Source organism: Gracilinanus agilis, chromosome 4, assembly GCF_016433145.1.
Source record: "Gracilinanus agilis isolate LMUSP501 chromosome 4, AgileGrace, whole genome shotgun sequence".
NCBI lineage: Eukaryota > Metazoa > Chordata > Mammalia > Didelphimorphia > Didelphidae > Gracilinanus > Gracilinanus agilis.
The window spans coordinates 438,929,928-438,945,411 of record NC_058133.1 but is presented as its reverse complement, the minus strand read 5'-3'; the positions used below and the strand labels follow the sequence as shown (position 1 = coordinate 438,945,411).

General features: G+C 35.3%; 1 protein-coding gene and 1 pseudogene across 1 annotated transcript in view; one reads left to right on the top strand and one right to left on the bottom strand.

Moving 5' to 3' along the window:
* Nucleotides 1-15,484, bottom strand: part of CCDC18 (coiled-coil domain containing 18) — a 127,618-nt gene that overhangs the window by 99,463 nt on the left and 12,671 nt on the right. Inside the window, exon 6 of the mRNA XM_044675488.1 lies at nucleotides 10,956-11,084. Coding sequence (XP_044531423.1) covers nucleotides 10,956-11,084 — 129 coding nt within the window. The remainder of the gene's footprint in view (nucleotides 1-10,955; nucleotides 11,085-15,484) is intronic.
* LOC123243859 lies at nucleotides 5,621-6,510 on the top strand (annotated as a pseudogene).

The window sequence follows — 15,484 nt, the reverse complement described above, 5'->3', positions numbered from 1 at the left end:
CAAATAATAGCTAATTTATAGGAAGGTATTCTAGATAAAAAAATTTTTCCCCAAATAATCTTAGTTTAAATGTTAAAGAAAGCAAAACTTTTTCATTTCAATGGAAATTATTCTTTAAAATATTATCACCTTGGAGGTAGCTAGGTGACACAGTGGATTGAGAACCAGGTCCAAAGACAGGAGGTCCTAGGTTCAAATCTGACCTCAGACACTTCCTAGCTGTGTGACCCTGGGCAAATCACTTAAACCTCCATTGCCTAGCTCTTACCACTCCCTTAAAACCAATATACAGTATTGATTTTAAGATAGAAAGTAAAGATTTTTAAAAATGAATAAATAAAATATTACCACCTCAGTGAACTAAAGATATACCTGTATACCATATCAAGAAGGATAGTTCCTCAATTGGACCATTCCTTCCCAATCTATACAATTTTTATTCACGTTCTCCTGTTAATAACCCTCCCCAAGGGAATCAGAGGGTTTATCAAACAAGCCAGGTCCGCATACTGTATAAATAAATGTGGGCTATTCAGTGGTTATTTCTCAAACTTTCTTTTATAGTTATTACATCTCTTTGATTAGATCTGTTATACAATATTGAATATAACTTATTATTTTACATTGAAGAGTATTTAATTGTTTGAAATTTTTAAAATGTATTATTTTAAGCAATTTTTTAAATTTCAAATTCTCTCTTTCCTCCAGCTACTCCCTCACCCACTGAGAAGGCAAGCAATATATCAGTTATACATGTGATATCATGCAAAACATATTTCCATATTAGTCATGTTGAAAAAACAGCAAGAAAAAGAATTATACTTCAATTTGTACTCAAAAATTCATTAGTTCTCTGATAAAAGTTTAAATGAAAACCAAAACAAATTATATTACATTTTCTTTTTTAGTTTGAGATCTTCTGCACAAAATGACTAATATGGAAAAATGTTTTACATGATTACACATGTAAAATCTGTATCAGTTTGCTTATTATCTCATTGAAGGAGGTAAGGTAGGACATGGAAGTGAGAGAGTAGGAAGGAGGTAGAGAATTTGAAACTCAAAGACTTTTTAAAAACTGAAAGTGAGAGATTGTTTTTACATGTAATTGGAGGAAAATAAAATGTTTTTAAAATAAAAAGGGGTAGTTAGATGGCTCAGTGGATTGAGAGTCAGGCTTAGAGATGGGAGGGTCCTGGGTTAAAATCTAGCCTCAAACACTTCCTAGTTGTGTGACCCTAGACAAGTCACTTAACCCCCACTGCCTAGCCCTTCCAGTATTGATTCTAAGATGGAAAGGAAGGGTTTAAAATAGATACATATAATAAATACATAAGTAAAATAAACTCAATAAGGGAAAATGGGTTCGATAGATCTCTTTCTAGAGAGCATTTTTCATCATGAGTCCTTTGGAACTGTCTTAGATTACTGTATTGAACAGAATAACTAAATCTTTCACAGTTGAATATCATTACAACATTGTTATTTCTATGTACAATGCTCTCTTGGTTCTGCCTGATTAACATCAATTCATATAGGTTTTTCTTAAACCATCTCCCTTATTATTTCTTATAGCATAATAACATACTTATAAAAATTATTTTTAACATTCTTTAAAAAAAATTTGAGTTCCAAATTCTCTTCCTCTCTCCCAACCCTCTCCTATCTGTTGAGAAAGCAAGTGATGTGAGGTCATGCAAAACATATTTCTGTATCAGTCATGTTACTATAATAATATACTGAATATAATTTAAGCTTCTTTTTTGACTCCTTGGCAGTATGAATAAGTATGGTAAATATAGTAGCTGTATAACAAAGGTCTGAATGGATACTGAACCTAGAAATACTATGAAACTTACTTTTCAGAAAAAGTCCCTGATTTCAACTTAACCTCTTTGTTATATTTATTGATTACAAACATTAGAACACTTGAACTTTTACATAAGATACAATAAAGGACATATGATTTCTAAGGCAGACAAATATGACTGACTTTCTAAAAACAAAAATGTTTTTGCAGAAGCGTATTGATTTTTGTGTTTATATTCCCAATATTTTTTCTTCCCTCCTATCCCCAGAAAGCAAAATTAGCCAACAAACTAAAAAAAGTCTGACATTAAATGCAACATCCCATGCTTATAATTTCCTATACTCTGCAAAGAAACATAAAACTGGTTTTGAACAAAAAGGAGAGACAAAGGAATAACTGATACTGTTATTCCAATATCAACAGAGCACCTGGACAGAGATAAGAGAAGTTAGGAACAAGATCATAAACTTGACACAAAGGCCCAATATAGTACTCATGGGTAGCAAAAATCAGTTAAGAGTCCCAATGATAATTTCATCCTTTAAAAAATGGAAGTGATTAGCGATGGGAGGTCCTAGGTTCAAACCTGACCTCAGACACTTCTTAGCTGTGTGAACCAGGGCAAGTCACTTCCCTCCCCCCCCCCCCCCATTGTCTAGCCCACTCTTCTGCCTTGGAGCCAATACATAGTATTGACTCCAAGACGGAAGGTAAGAGTTTAAAAAAATTTTTTTTCTTTTAATGAAAAAAATGGAAGTGGTGCCAAGAGAAAATGCTACTAATTCTGATTGAGGAACCAAATGCTCAAGTTCTATATTGGTTACATATAAGTTATGGAAATCACAGAGGAAAGTTATCACTTTTGTCTTCAAATTTGTGATAAAGAAGACATTAAGGAATAATCTTCTGACATACACCTAAGACTTTAGAAAAAAAGGCTGAAAAGGATTTGGGAAAAGATTAGATGGAATCTCATGGCCTAAGACTACAAGGAAGGCTAGCTCAAGACAGATAGGAAGCTCAAGAATGAAATTATAAAAATAAACAAATTATTGGGGGGTAGGGTAGGAGACAGCTGGGTGGCTCAGTGGATTGAGAGCCAGGTCTAGAGATGGAAGGTCCAAAGTTCCAATCTGGCCTCAGACACTTCCCAGCTGTATGAACCTGGGCAAGTCTTTGCCCATTGCCTAGCCTTTATCATTCTTCTGCCTTGGAATCAATACATAGTACATACACAATATATAGTATTGATTCCAAGGCAGAAGGTAAGGGTTTAAAAAAAATTATTTTGGGGAAAGGTACAACCATAATAAAGCTAGATTTCAGAGGCAGGGTCAAAATGGTGAAGAAGTAGCATTTCTGCTTTAGCTCCCCAACATACTTTCCCCACAACAACCTAGAAAACAAGCCAGACCAAATTCTGAACAGGCATACCAAGAAAAAGTCATAGTTATATTTCCAAACCAATAGGTCATATGTCCAATCCAAGCTTAGGAAAAGGCACAGTGAGTCATATTTCCAACCCAAGTTTAAGAAGACAAAGAAGTCTGCTGACCTGGGTGGACACTGGCCAAGATGGGTAGTATTCTAGCTAAAGGATGCCAAAACAGCATGCTAGAACAGGAATTACAAGGGCAGAAAGACAGTCTAGGGGACTCATGAACTAGTGCTGTGAGCAAGGATAAATGTTATCTAAGTCCCATTACCCAGTCTAGGTAATAGATATAGTATAAAGGGGAAGAATGTGCAGAGTCTTAGTTAAGTCTAAGTACTGAGCACAGAAAAAATTCTAGAATGTTTTATGGCTGAGCCCAGGAGCAGAGTGGCAAATCAGTTCTAACCTTTAGCCTGGCACATAAACATGTAGTGGAATAGTCAGGAAAAGAGCAAAAACAGAGGAGGCAACAGTTTAGTTGCTCTGCAACTGTAGAATCTCTCAGCCAACTAACAGTGGTTGAATCTAGCAATAGTCTATGCTCAACCACACCCAAGCCAACAGACTTAATTTGAAAAATTTAGACTAAGAGGGAAGTGAACAGTCCTCTCCTCATTTCACACCACTTTGGAATCACTGATAATTTGCAGGACCCCCAGAATGAGCTGTGAAAGCAGCAAAAGACATAAAAGAATAGAAACTCAGGCCAAATGTTCCCCTGTTCCCAACCCTAGAAATGAACAGAGCCTAATACTACCATAAAGTTCAAAAGTAAGAAACAGGTGAAAGAATAAGCAAAATAATAATAATAATAATAATAATAATAATAATAACTGGGTCATAAAGAGTATGTATGTAGTAAAAGAGAAGAGAAGCTCAAGATTAAAATACTGTTGTTTACAAGAAGCACACTTGAAAATGAAATCTAAACACAGAATTAAAAAGTAAGGGGCAAGGGTAGAATCCATTATGCTTTAGCTAAAGCAAGAGAAGCAGAGAGGCAATCATGATCTCAGACAAAGCAAAAGCAAAAACAGACCTAATTAAAAGAGATAATCAGGGAAACTATATTTGCTAAAAATTATAGATAATGAGTTAATATCAATACAAAAAATATATTAATCAAATACTATGGCATTAAAAATCTTAAAGAAAAAGTTGTTGTAGGAGGAAACAGTTAAACTATAATAGTGGGGACCTAAATTTATCCCTCTCAGACCCAGACTATATGCATAAAAATAAATAAGTTAAGGAGTTGAAGAGAAGTTTAGAAAAGTTAGATATGATAGACATCTACAGAATACTGAATGGAAAAAGGAAGTATACCTATTCTCAGATGTAAATGTCACCTTCACAAAAACATAGTTATAAAAAAAACCTCACAAATGCAGAAAAGCAGAAATATTAAATGCATTTTAGCTATAATATATTAAAATTACATTCATCACAGATCAAATATTAGAAACTAAACTACTTAATACTAAAAAACAATGGGTCAAAGAACAAATCACAGAAACAATAATTTATTAAAGATATCAAAATTTGTGGAATGTAACAAAAGCAATGCTGAGGAGAAAATTTATAACCCTAAATGTTTACTTCAATAAAAGAGAAAAACAACAGATCAACAAGATGGACACGCAACTAAAAAATGAGAAAACCAACAAATTAAAAACCTTTACTTAAAACACAAAACTAGAAATCTTGAAAATCAAAGGATTAAATGAAACTAATAGCTGTCTAACTTGAACAAAACAAAAAACAAAATAGCCCTAATTAAAAGAGATAATCAGGGAAACTACATTTTCACAAAAGGTAATTAAAAGAGATAATTAGAGAAACTACATTTTCATAAAAGGTACCTCAGACAATATCAAAAAAATTTTCACAATAAGTTTCTTATTTCACAAATATACAGGAAAATAAGTCAAATTTACAAAAAAAAAATTTCCCAATTGATAAATGAACAAAAGATATGAAAAGGCAGTTTTCAGAAGAAGAAATCAAAGCACTTAAAAAACTAATCTAAATTATTACTGATTAGAAAAAAGCAAATTAAAACAACTCTGAGATACAGCATCACACAGATCAGAAATGAGAAATATTGGAGGGTATGAGGGAAAATAGATACACTAATGAACTGCTGGTGGAGTTGTAAATTAGACCAACAATTCTGGAGAACAATTCTGATCTATGTCCAAAGGGCTATAAAACTGGACATACCCTTTGATCAAAGAATATCATAACTAGGTCTGAAATCCCACAGAGATCAAAGAAAAAGGAAGGTTCTGGAGCTGGCAGGAAGGGAAGCTGTTAACATCATGCTGTTAATGCTATAAAGAGAAGAGAAAGGTTCCCTAAAGCTTAAAGACACTATGGTTGAAAATTCACCATCACCATTGCCAGAAAGAGTGATCTATAGCTTCTTTCTTTTCTTACACTCCCAGTTTGGTTTCAGTATGCAAATGATAAGCAAAAAAAGGTTTATTGTGGGGGGCTGAGCTCATAACAAAGCTGGACCCCTGATCATGACCAGAGGACTCCAAGCAATTACTATATCTTGTGTGAGCATTTATTCCTGAGACTTGGTTAAACTCCATAGGACTAACATATAGGACTAACATATTGGCCTCAAAAATACTGGGCAGTTGCTTTGCCAGTCTACCTCCTTATTACTATAGTAATTACTTACATATTGATATTTGGAATTAACATAGTGAATATTTCTCCAATGGACTCTGTTCTTACAGTCACAGATAACTATGCCCAAAATTGGCCACAGAAGAAATCTCAAGAAAAAGCTGTACCATAATCGAACATAACAGACTTCTCTACTAGCAGCAATGTAAGGATCCAGAGCCAGGCTGAGGGACTTATGAGAAAGAAAACCAGCCACATTCAGAGGAAGAACTGTGGGAGGAGAAACACAGAAGAAAAACAACTGCTTGAACACATGGGCTGATGGGGATATTATTGGGGATGTAGACACTAAACAATAATTCTAGTCCAACTATAAATAATATGGAATTAGATCTTGATCAATGATACATGTAAAACCCAGTGGAATTGCGCGATGGCTACAGAGGGGTTAGGGGAATTTGGGGGAGAGGGAAAGAACATGAAACATGTAACTATGGAAAAATATTCAAAATTAAAATTAAAAAAAAAAAAAGAAAAAGCCATACCAGCCTTAAGGATATACCAATTAATGAAGTAAACCAAAATGTTCTTTATTGCTGACAGAGGACTTTACACTAAAAGCTGAATTATGCAGAGAACATCTCAATCCCAACCATTCATTTAAAAATGTTTGACTAACACTGTTTTGACTATTGACTTTTCCCCTAAAATACACTGTATTAATTGAGAAGGGGGAAAAGATCCAAATGGAATAGACAGAGATCTGGCCTTGGATTCAGAAAAACCTTGGTTCAGGTCTCACTTCTGAGATAGTAGTTGTATGACCCAGAGCTAATCATTTAACCTTTGAATGTTGTATTTAACTTTCTAAAACTATGTTACAGAGAAAGTACAAATGGAGTTTCCTCATCTGGGGGAGGGTTGGGTATCCCCATATCAATTTAATAATGGGTCCAAGTCCCTAATCCTGTCAGACTTTTCTGGGAAGATGTTTCAAATATTGATGAATGGAAGAAATAAAATACTATATGTCATCAAAAAAAGAAAAAGAAAAAAAGATCTATTTGTACAAAAATATTTATAGCAGCCCTTTCTGTGGTGGCAAAGAACTAGAAATGGAAAGGATTCCCTTCAATTGAGGAATGGCTGAATAAGTTGTGTTTTATCACTGAGATGGAACATTATTGTGCTATAAAAAAATGACCAGGGAGATGGTTTCAGAAGAACTTTGGAAGACATAGATGAACTACAAAATGAAGTGAGGAGAACCAGAAAACCATTTTCATAGTAACAGCAATATTATAATAATGATCAACTATGAAAGACTTAGCTACTCTGATCAATACAGTCATTTAAGACAATTCTGAAGGATTCCTGATTAAAAACTGCTATCTACTTTTAGAGAGAGAACTGATAAACTCTAGAGGGCAAACTGAAGTATAATTTTCTTACTTTTTCTTGTCTTTTGGGAGGGGAGAGGCAACATGGCTAATATAAATATATGTTTTACATGATTTTACATGAATAATGAGTATTATTACTGCTTGTCTTCTTGGTGGGTGGAGGAGGGAATGGCAGGAAGGGGAGAATTTTGAACTTTTTAAAAAATATAAAGAATTTTTTAAAGGCTAGAAAAGGTAGGGGTGAGGTGGAGTTAGGTTATGAAAGGTTATGAAAGGCAAAAGGATTTTGTACTTGATCCTGGAGAGAAACACTGGAGTTTACTGAGTCATGAGAATGACACGGTCAGATCTGTAATTTAAGGAAATGACTTTGGTGGCTAAATGGAGAAAAAACTGAAGGAGAGAGATTTGAAGATGAAAGATCTACCAGCAAATTATTTTAATGGTCCTCCTAGAGTAAGGTGATGAGAATCTAAACCACTGGGTGGCTCAGCGGATTAAGATTCAGGCCTAGAGATGTGAGGTCCTGGTTCAAATCTGGCCTCAGGCAATTCCTAGCTGTGTGACCCTGGGTAAGTCACTTAACCCCCATTGTCTAGCCCTTACTACTCTTCTGCATTGGAACCAATACACAGTAATGATTCTAAGACAGAAGGTAAGGGTTTAAAAAAAAAAAAAGGGATCTGCACCACTAATAAATTGATGTCAGATTTGAGAAGGATCTCTCTTTCTCCTATCAAGTGGTCTTAGCCTTATATCATTCAACATTTTTATTAATAACTTGGATAAAGGCTTAGATTACATGCTTATTAAATTTGCAGGTGATATAAAACAGTGAGAAAGTTAACCCACTAGATAAGAGTCCATGGATGAAAGACATTCATTCAACAAGCATTCATTAAATTTAGAAATATATTTCTTTGCAAACAATCTCATCTAAGGATTTTTTAAAAGTTTTTAAAAAATGTTTGTACAAAATGTTCTTTTTTCCTTCAAATGGAAATGGAGATAAGAATATTAGAGTGGCAAAGAAATAAATACTATTTTAAGCCTAATTATAATGTTCCATTATCCCTCTATCTTGGGGAAAAGCACATGGAAGAGATGAATGGAGTAGCCTTTTGTGTAAATTATTTACTAGACCTTGCTTTCCTAGACATTTTCTTTCTACTTGATTTGACTTGAATGGCTAAAAAATAAACAGGACTATAGAAATGCAAAGCAGAAAGTGTGCCTAGGATAGTGATGGGCAAACTTTTTAAAGAGGGGGCCAAAGGAAAGGAAATGCTCATCTGTCAGTCTGTTTCTAGGGCAACTCTTTCCAAGTTTCATTGCATTGTATTCGTCAGATTAGGAATAATGCCACGCTACCGATAGAACATTTCAGGGGGTTGCTAATCTTCAGTATCTCCCTGTTTACTGGATGCTTCCCTACTCCCTACAAATATGCTCATGTTTCCCCCATTCTCAAAAACTCTATTTTGATCCATCCATCTCTGCTAGCTATTGTCCTATATCTTTTTCTTTCATAGCTAAACTCCTTGAGAAAACCAACTACAATTAATAGGTTCACTTCTTTTTTTCTCATATTCTCCAGTCTGGTTTTCAACCTCATTATTCTATTGAAACAGCCCTTCCCAAAGTTCCCAATCACCTCTATCTAACTTGCCAAATAGAAAGGCTTCTTGATGTCTTTCAAGCTTTCTGACACTATCAGCCTCTTCTCCTTGACACTCTCTTCTCTGTAGGTTTTTAGGACATCACTTTTTTGGTTCTCCTCCAAACTATCTGATCACCCTTTCTCAGGCTCCTTTGTTGGATCTTCATCCAAGCCATATTCAATAACTGCAGGTGTCCCACAGGGCTTATTAATGGGTCCTCTTCTATTCTCCTTCTATACTTCACTTAATGATCTCATCAGTTCCCATGGATTTACTTATCCTCTCTATGCTGATATTTCTCAAATATGCCTATCCAGTCCTAACCTCTCTACTGACCTCTAGTCCCACATCTCTATTTGCCTACTAGACATCTTGAACTGGATGTCTCATCATCATGTCATAGTCAATATAACCAAAACTAGAAATCATTATACTTTCCCTCAAACTTCTCCTTCTTCCTAACTTCTCAATTATTATCGAGGGTCCTACCATCCTTACAGTCATCCTAGCTCACAACCTGGGTATCATACTTGGCTATATTCACTCTCTCCTACCCCACTCCCCACCCCCAATAATTGATCTGTTGTCAAGGTCTGTCAATTTACTAACATTTCTTATACATATCTTCTTCTCTCCTCTGATACTATTACTACCTGGGGTAAGGTAATGGAGGACCTCATTTCTTGATACTAGGATCACTACACAGCCTGCTGATTGGTCCGCCTGCTATAAGTCTCTTTCCATTCCAATCTATCCTCCATTCAACTGTCAAACTGATCACAAATCTAACCACATCACCACCCTTTTCTACTCCATAAACTCTAAGTGGCTCTCTAACACCATCAGGATCAAATATAAAATTTGATATTCAAAGCCTTTTGTGACCTGTCCCCTTTCCCCTTCACTTGTCTCCCATAGACCCTTCAATTCAGTGATATTGGTCTCTTTTCTGTTCCTTGAACAAGATACTCTAGTCTTTCCTGATGTCCTTTAATGTTAGTCCCTTCCCTTTGTCAATAATTCTAATTTTATACACATATAATTTGTACATTGCTATTTACCTATTGTCTTCTCCATTAGACTGTTAGGTCCCTAAAAGAAGGAACCCTTTTGCCTTTCTTTGTATTCTCATAGGCCCTGCCCCATAGTAGGTACTTAAAAAATGTTTCTTGACTGCTTTAGGAAAATCACTACAGTTGAATAGAGCAGTGGTATCAAATTCAAAAATAAATGGGACCAAGGATCCCTGCACACTACATATTGACTTAGTGGTTTGTTTGTTTTTTCAGCTTCATGTAGAAATAATTTTTGGCAATTGCTTTCTGACATTTTAGGATTCAGATTTTCTCACTCCCCCTACTCCCCGAGGTGGTAAATAATCTGATATAGGTTATATCAGAACTTTCATACAATATGTATTTCCATAGTGTTCATATGACTTAGTTTTAAAATGTAACATTATCTAGGTGATTATCTATTCTATTTTTCTTTATTTTTTAAGTATTTCCTAATTGCATTTTAATTTAATTTGTGCTACACTAGAGAATGTTATGAACTGAATATAGCCCAGGTGTTGGACAACTCTAGTATAAAGAATGGGCTAAAGGAGGAAGAGATTAGGAGCTGAAAAACTAATTAGCAGCCTTAGGACCACATAAATTTATAATCTAAAAACTTTTTTCTTTTTTTCTAGCATCACCACAAATCAGATATAAAACTAAAATGATTATTTTTAATTTGTTGATTTTATTTAAGGCATGCCACTTGAGATTAATTTCAAACTACAATGCCAAGAAAATAAAACACAAAGATGACATTCTCAAATCTAAAAAAACAACAACAAACTTCTGACATTAAAGAATTCTCATTAAAATATTTTGAATCAGTTCATTTCAGAATTCCAAATTCAATTACTCACCTCTTAGTGACTTAATTATAAAAGTACAAATAGATATGGCATTCCTTTATATTTTCCAGAACTAAAAATGATTTCATTTTAAAAATACCTCTTTCCTTGTTTGTTTTGTTCAAGCAAGTCCAATTTCAATTTTGAGCATTCCTCTTTAGTTTTCTGTAAACTTTGTTCCTTTTCAATCACTGTTTTCTGGCTCTGTTCTAATTTATCTTCTGCTTCTCTATGAAAAGAAATGAGCACTAAGTTTTAAGATAAGTCAAAGATGAATTATTTTAGAATTCTGATGCTTTATATACATTCACTTAAATGGAGATTATAAGGTTGTCTCCAAAAACACTGCAAAGAGAAGAATCTAAAATGGTTATCTTTCGGGGCAGCTGGGTAGCTCAGTGGATTGAGAGTCAGGCCTAGAGATAGGAGGTCCTAGGTTCAAACCCGGCCTCAGCCACTTCCCAGCTGTGTGACCCTGGGCAAGTCACTTGACCCCCATTGCCCACCCTTACCAATCTTCCACCTATGAGACAATACACCGAAGTACAAGGGTTTAAAAAAAATAAAAGTATATATATATATAATGGTTATCTTTCAAATTAACCTATTTCCTTATTGATTACTCAAAGTTAGTAAGTATCCCTCCTCAAGTTTCAAAATTCAATTCATTAATAAGTATTTTAAATGAGAAGTAATATGGTAACGATTAGAGCAATGATTCCATGAAACTTTAATGATTCCATAATAGTAGTTGTACTATTAGAAGGCAGTGATTAGGAAATGCCTAACAAAAATTTAATGAATTTTCATGAGTTTACATTTTATTCAATACAAAAGAATCCATATATTTTGAAAATAGTAATTTTTAATATCTTTGTCTAAATCTGTAATTGTACCAGTATATTTATAATCAGATGCAGGACTATATTCAGTTTAAGGCTGCTGTGTTTGAGTTTCACAATTATGTTTAAAACTTTGCAAATCTGACGTCCAGCACAGAAAATAAAGTTTAGATAATATTTTCATAAGCTTAATACCTATTTAATTCAATCCATAACAAATTGTTTTAAGACAGCTAGATAGAACTATAGATAGAGCACTGGATCTGTAATCAGGAAGACCTCAGTTTGAATACAACCTCGAGCACTTACTAGGCTATGTGAGCTGAGCAAGTCATGTAACCCCATCTGCCTTAGTCTCCTGATCTATAAAATGGAGATAATAATAGCACATATCTCCTGAGATTATTGTGAGATATTTGTAAGGTGTTTTGCAAATTGTAGAGCACTGTATCAGTCCTAGCTATTACTTTAATTCAACAGACAGTTAATAATGCCAAATAAGTACAAGGTACTCAGAATCAAAAACTTGTACTCTGAGACTAAATATTAGTCAGAGTAATGTTTGGATGATTGAGAATTTGCTTCCTAGCCCTTCCTGCTGTGTTCAATAGCCAGATTTTAGTGCTTATTCATATAATATTAGGAAATAGTTTATTATGTGAATCAGAATGGGATGGCTGGTAAGAGAAATGACAGCAAGAGCAAATACTACCTGTCCAGTTCAGCTTCATTCACTCTCATACTATCCAGCCCCTACTCTGAACATAGCTTCTGGAACAGTAAGATAAAGACACCCTACCCAGAGCCCCTTAGGTAAATAATCATCCTGTCCCCTAGAAAGAGAGAAGACAAGTTGCCTGAAGTCAAAGACCCTACATGGGTCTTCCTTTTATCTTAACAGAGTCTGAGGTATATAGTAGGTTCAATGATCATCTGCTGACTGAGTAAAGGAATGAAAGCAACAAATATACAGTGGTAATTTAGAATTATGAAGGAACTTAAACAACTTTTGATAAATTATCATTATATATGATTGCCTTTCTTTGTTTTATTCTTTTATTAGGAAGAGAAATTTAGTGTTTGAAATAGCAGTGGATCTGAAGGTATAAGACTCAAGTTCACATCCCACTTCTGCCATCAACTAATAACCTATGTGACTTAGGGCAAGTCCATTAGCCTCTTTGGGCCTCAGTCTCTTCCACAAAATCAGAGATATAGATTACATCATTTCTGAGGTTCCCTCCCTCAAAATCTATGATATTGTGTTTTAAGAACCTTGCTCTTGACCTACCCCATGAAGAACTGACTACTGTTATACAATGGATAAGAAAATTAGTTATCTCAAATTTTAGACAGAATATATAAACTATGCAACGGGTTTCATTTCTTTTTAGCTCAATTACAGCATTCTGTCATATGTGACTAATGGTATTCGATTAACTCTTCGCCACTAATTTGAATTATATCTGAAGAACAAGAACTGTTTACAACTACTGCTAATTTTACATCCTCTCTCAACTTTCTCTGTAAAAAACCTACAGTTTCATCTTGGGTTACAGAAAAAGAGAAAATCTTTTTCCAAATGAACTCTAAATATCTCTTTCCTCAATTTTCATCAAAGATAATAAAATAATTAGACTGCTTTCCCACTATCTCTCACACAAATGAAAACCATAATGACAGTAAACTTAGGAAGAAAACAAAAATCTATTCAGAATTATAACTAATTTACTTTCAAAAAGTAGAGGAGGTTTCTACTTTTTGTTTAAGAGGTTTGTTAAAACCGAGTGCTTAGCAGGAAGCTAAGAGATGGACAACAGGGACAGTAGTCCAGCTGCCTTTCAAGTTACCAATATATTGTCATAATTTTATATGAAAACGTTATATACTTCTAAGCTCTCAGACACAAAAGTAGAGTTCTTGATTTTTTTAAATCTGGAGACTATAAATACTCCCCCTTATGAAGTGTTTTACTTTTTAAATATTAGCATACTTAGTAAATATTTACTGAACTTCATGCAAATAGGTTTTTCCAATTCCTACAACTAACAAGTCACCTCACCCAGATGCCTCCAAACTTCTTCAAATTCCATTAATCTGATCTCCTCTTTTTCTTCTTAGTCTATGCTTCCTCTATATTAGAGAACTCAGAAGGATTGGGGGAAGATATGAAGAATGAGAAGTCTCAGGACATCTTGTCATTTGTGGGATTTTTTTTGCCACAGGGTAGGGGAATGGATGGGAGGTAGAATCTTTGAAGATTAGTGTTATCTGTTATAAGGTAGCACAAAATGTGGCAAAAAATAAGATATAGAATTAAATATATATATATACCATATGTATCTAATTATTAGAAATGTATTTATTTTAATAAAGTGGCACAAGATACAAATATATCCCACATAAAAAGTACATCAAAAGGGAAAGAAAGGCTCTTCAGTGAACACTGGGTACTATTTCTAAGAAAGCTGAATGCCACTGACCATTAAGAATAAACTAGAAGGTTCCGGGTTAAGATGGCGGCAGAGTAAGAAGCAGCTCTTAACCTCTCCTGACCGAAACACACAAAACTCATCAAGGGGACATAAAAACAAGTCCAGACGAACGGAGGAACCCCTCAACAGGGCACAGCGTGGAAGGTACGTGGAATCGAGGCATTTCCATGCTATAAAGGGGTGAAACAGCTCTCACTAAATCGCGGGCTGAGCAACCACCCCACCCCCACCCCCTCCACACACATCTATAGTGCCGAAGACAGCTAAAAAGAAATAGAGCAAGTTTGGGGCACCCATCGAGTCATTGGCAGCTCCGGGGCCTGTTCCTGAGAGCAGCAAGATTTAGGACCCCAATAAGCCAAAAAATGCACGCGAAATCTGAGCGCGGGAGCAGAGAGTGGACGCAGGGCGCAGAGCGTGGGTTGAGAGCACAGGCACTGCGGAGGCATGGGTGGAGGCAGACACAACCAGGAACTAAAGCCTGAGTGGGGAACCAGCGTGGACGGGTATACGAGTGTGGAAGCAGTGCCCTGAGACTTGTAAAGGAACCTCCCACAGAGGATCAAGCAAGGGGGTCCACCAGGGGGCTTGACCTTGGAAAAAACCAGAACTCAGACCTCAGGAGTCAATAGACCACGGACAGACAATGAGCGCGAGGATAAACCTGAGAAGCTGCTGGGCTAATGATGGCTACCCAGTCTCAGGAAGCTCAGAAGAGAAAGAATAACAACAAGAAAAAGAAGTCTTTAACACTCGACAACTTTTACACAGAGAAAATCCACACAACCGAGCAAACAGAGGAAGAAAACAAACAAGCATCCGGACCCTCCTCAAATAAGGAAAACTCCTCACAAGCTATGGAAGAGTTCAAAACTGAGATTCTGAGGAAGATGGAAGAGATCTGGCAAGAAAATAACAGTTTAAAAGGTAAAATCTTGCAATTGGAAAGCGAGGCTCAGAAATCAAATGAACTGATAAGCAAATTGAACAAGATTGAAAAAGAAAACCAAAAGATCATAGCTGAAAACCAGTCTCTAAAGGCTAGAATTGAGCAGTTAGAAGCTAATGATCTCTCAAGACAACAAGAACAAATAAAACAAAGTCAAAAGACTGAAAAAATAGAAGGAAATATGAAATATCTCAATGAGAGAGTGACAGACCAAGAAAACCGGTCTAGAAGAGACAATTTGAGAATAATTGGTCTTCCAGAAAAACCAGAAATTAATAGAAACCTGGACTCCATACTAACAGAAATAATCCAGCAAAATTGCCCTGAAGTCCTACAACAAGAG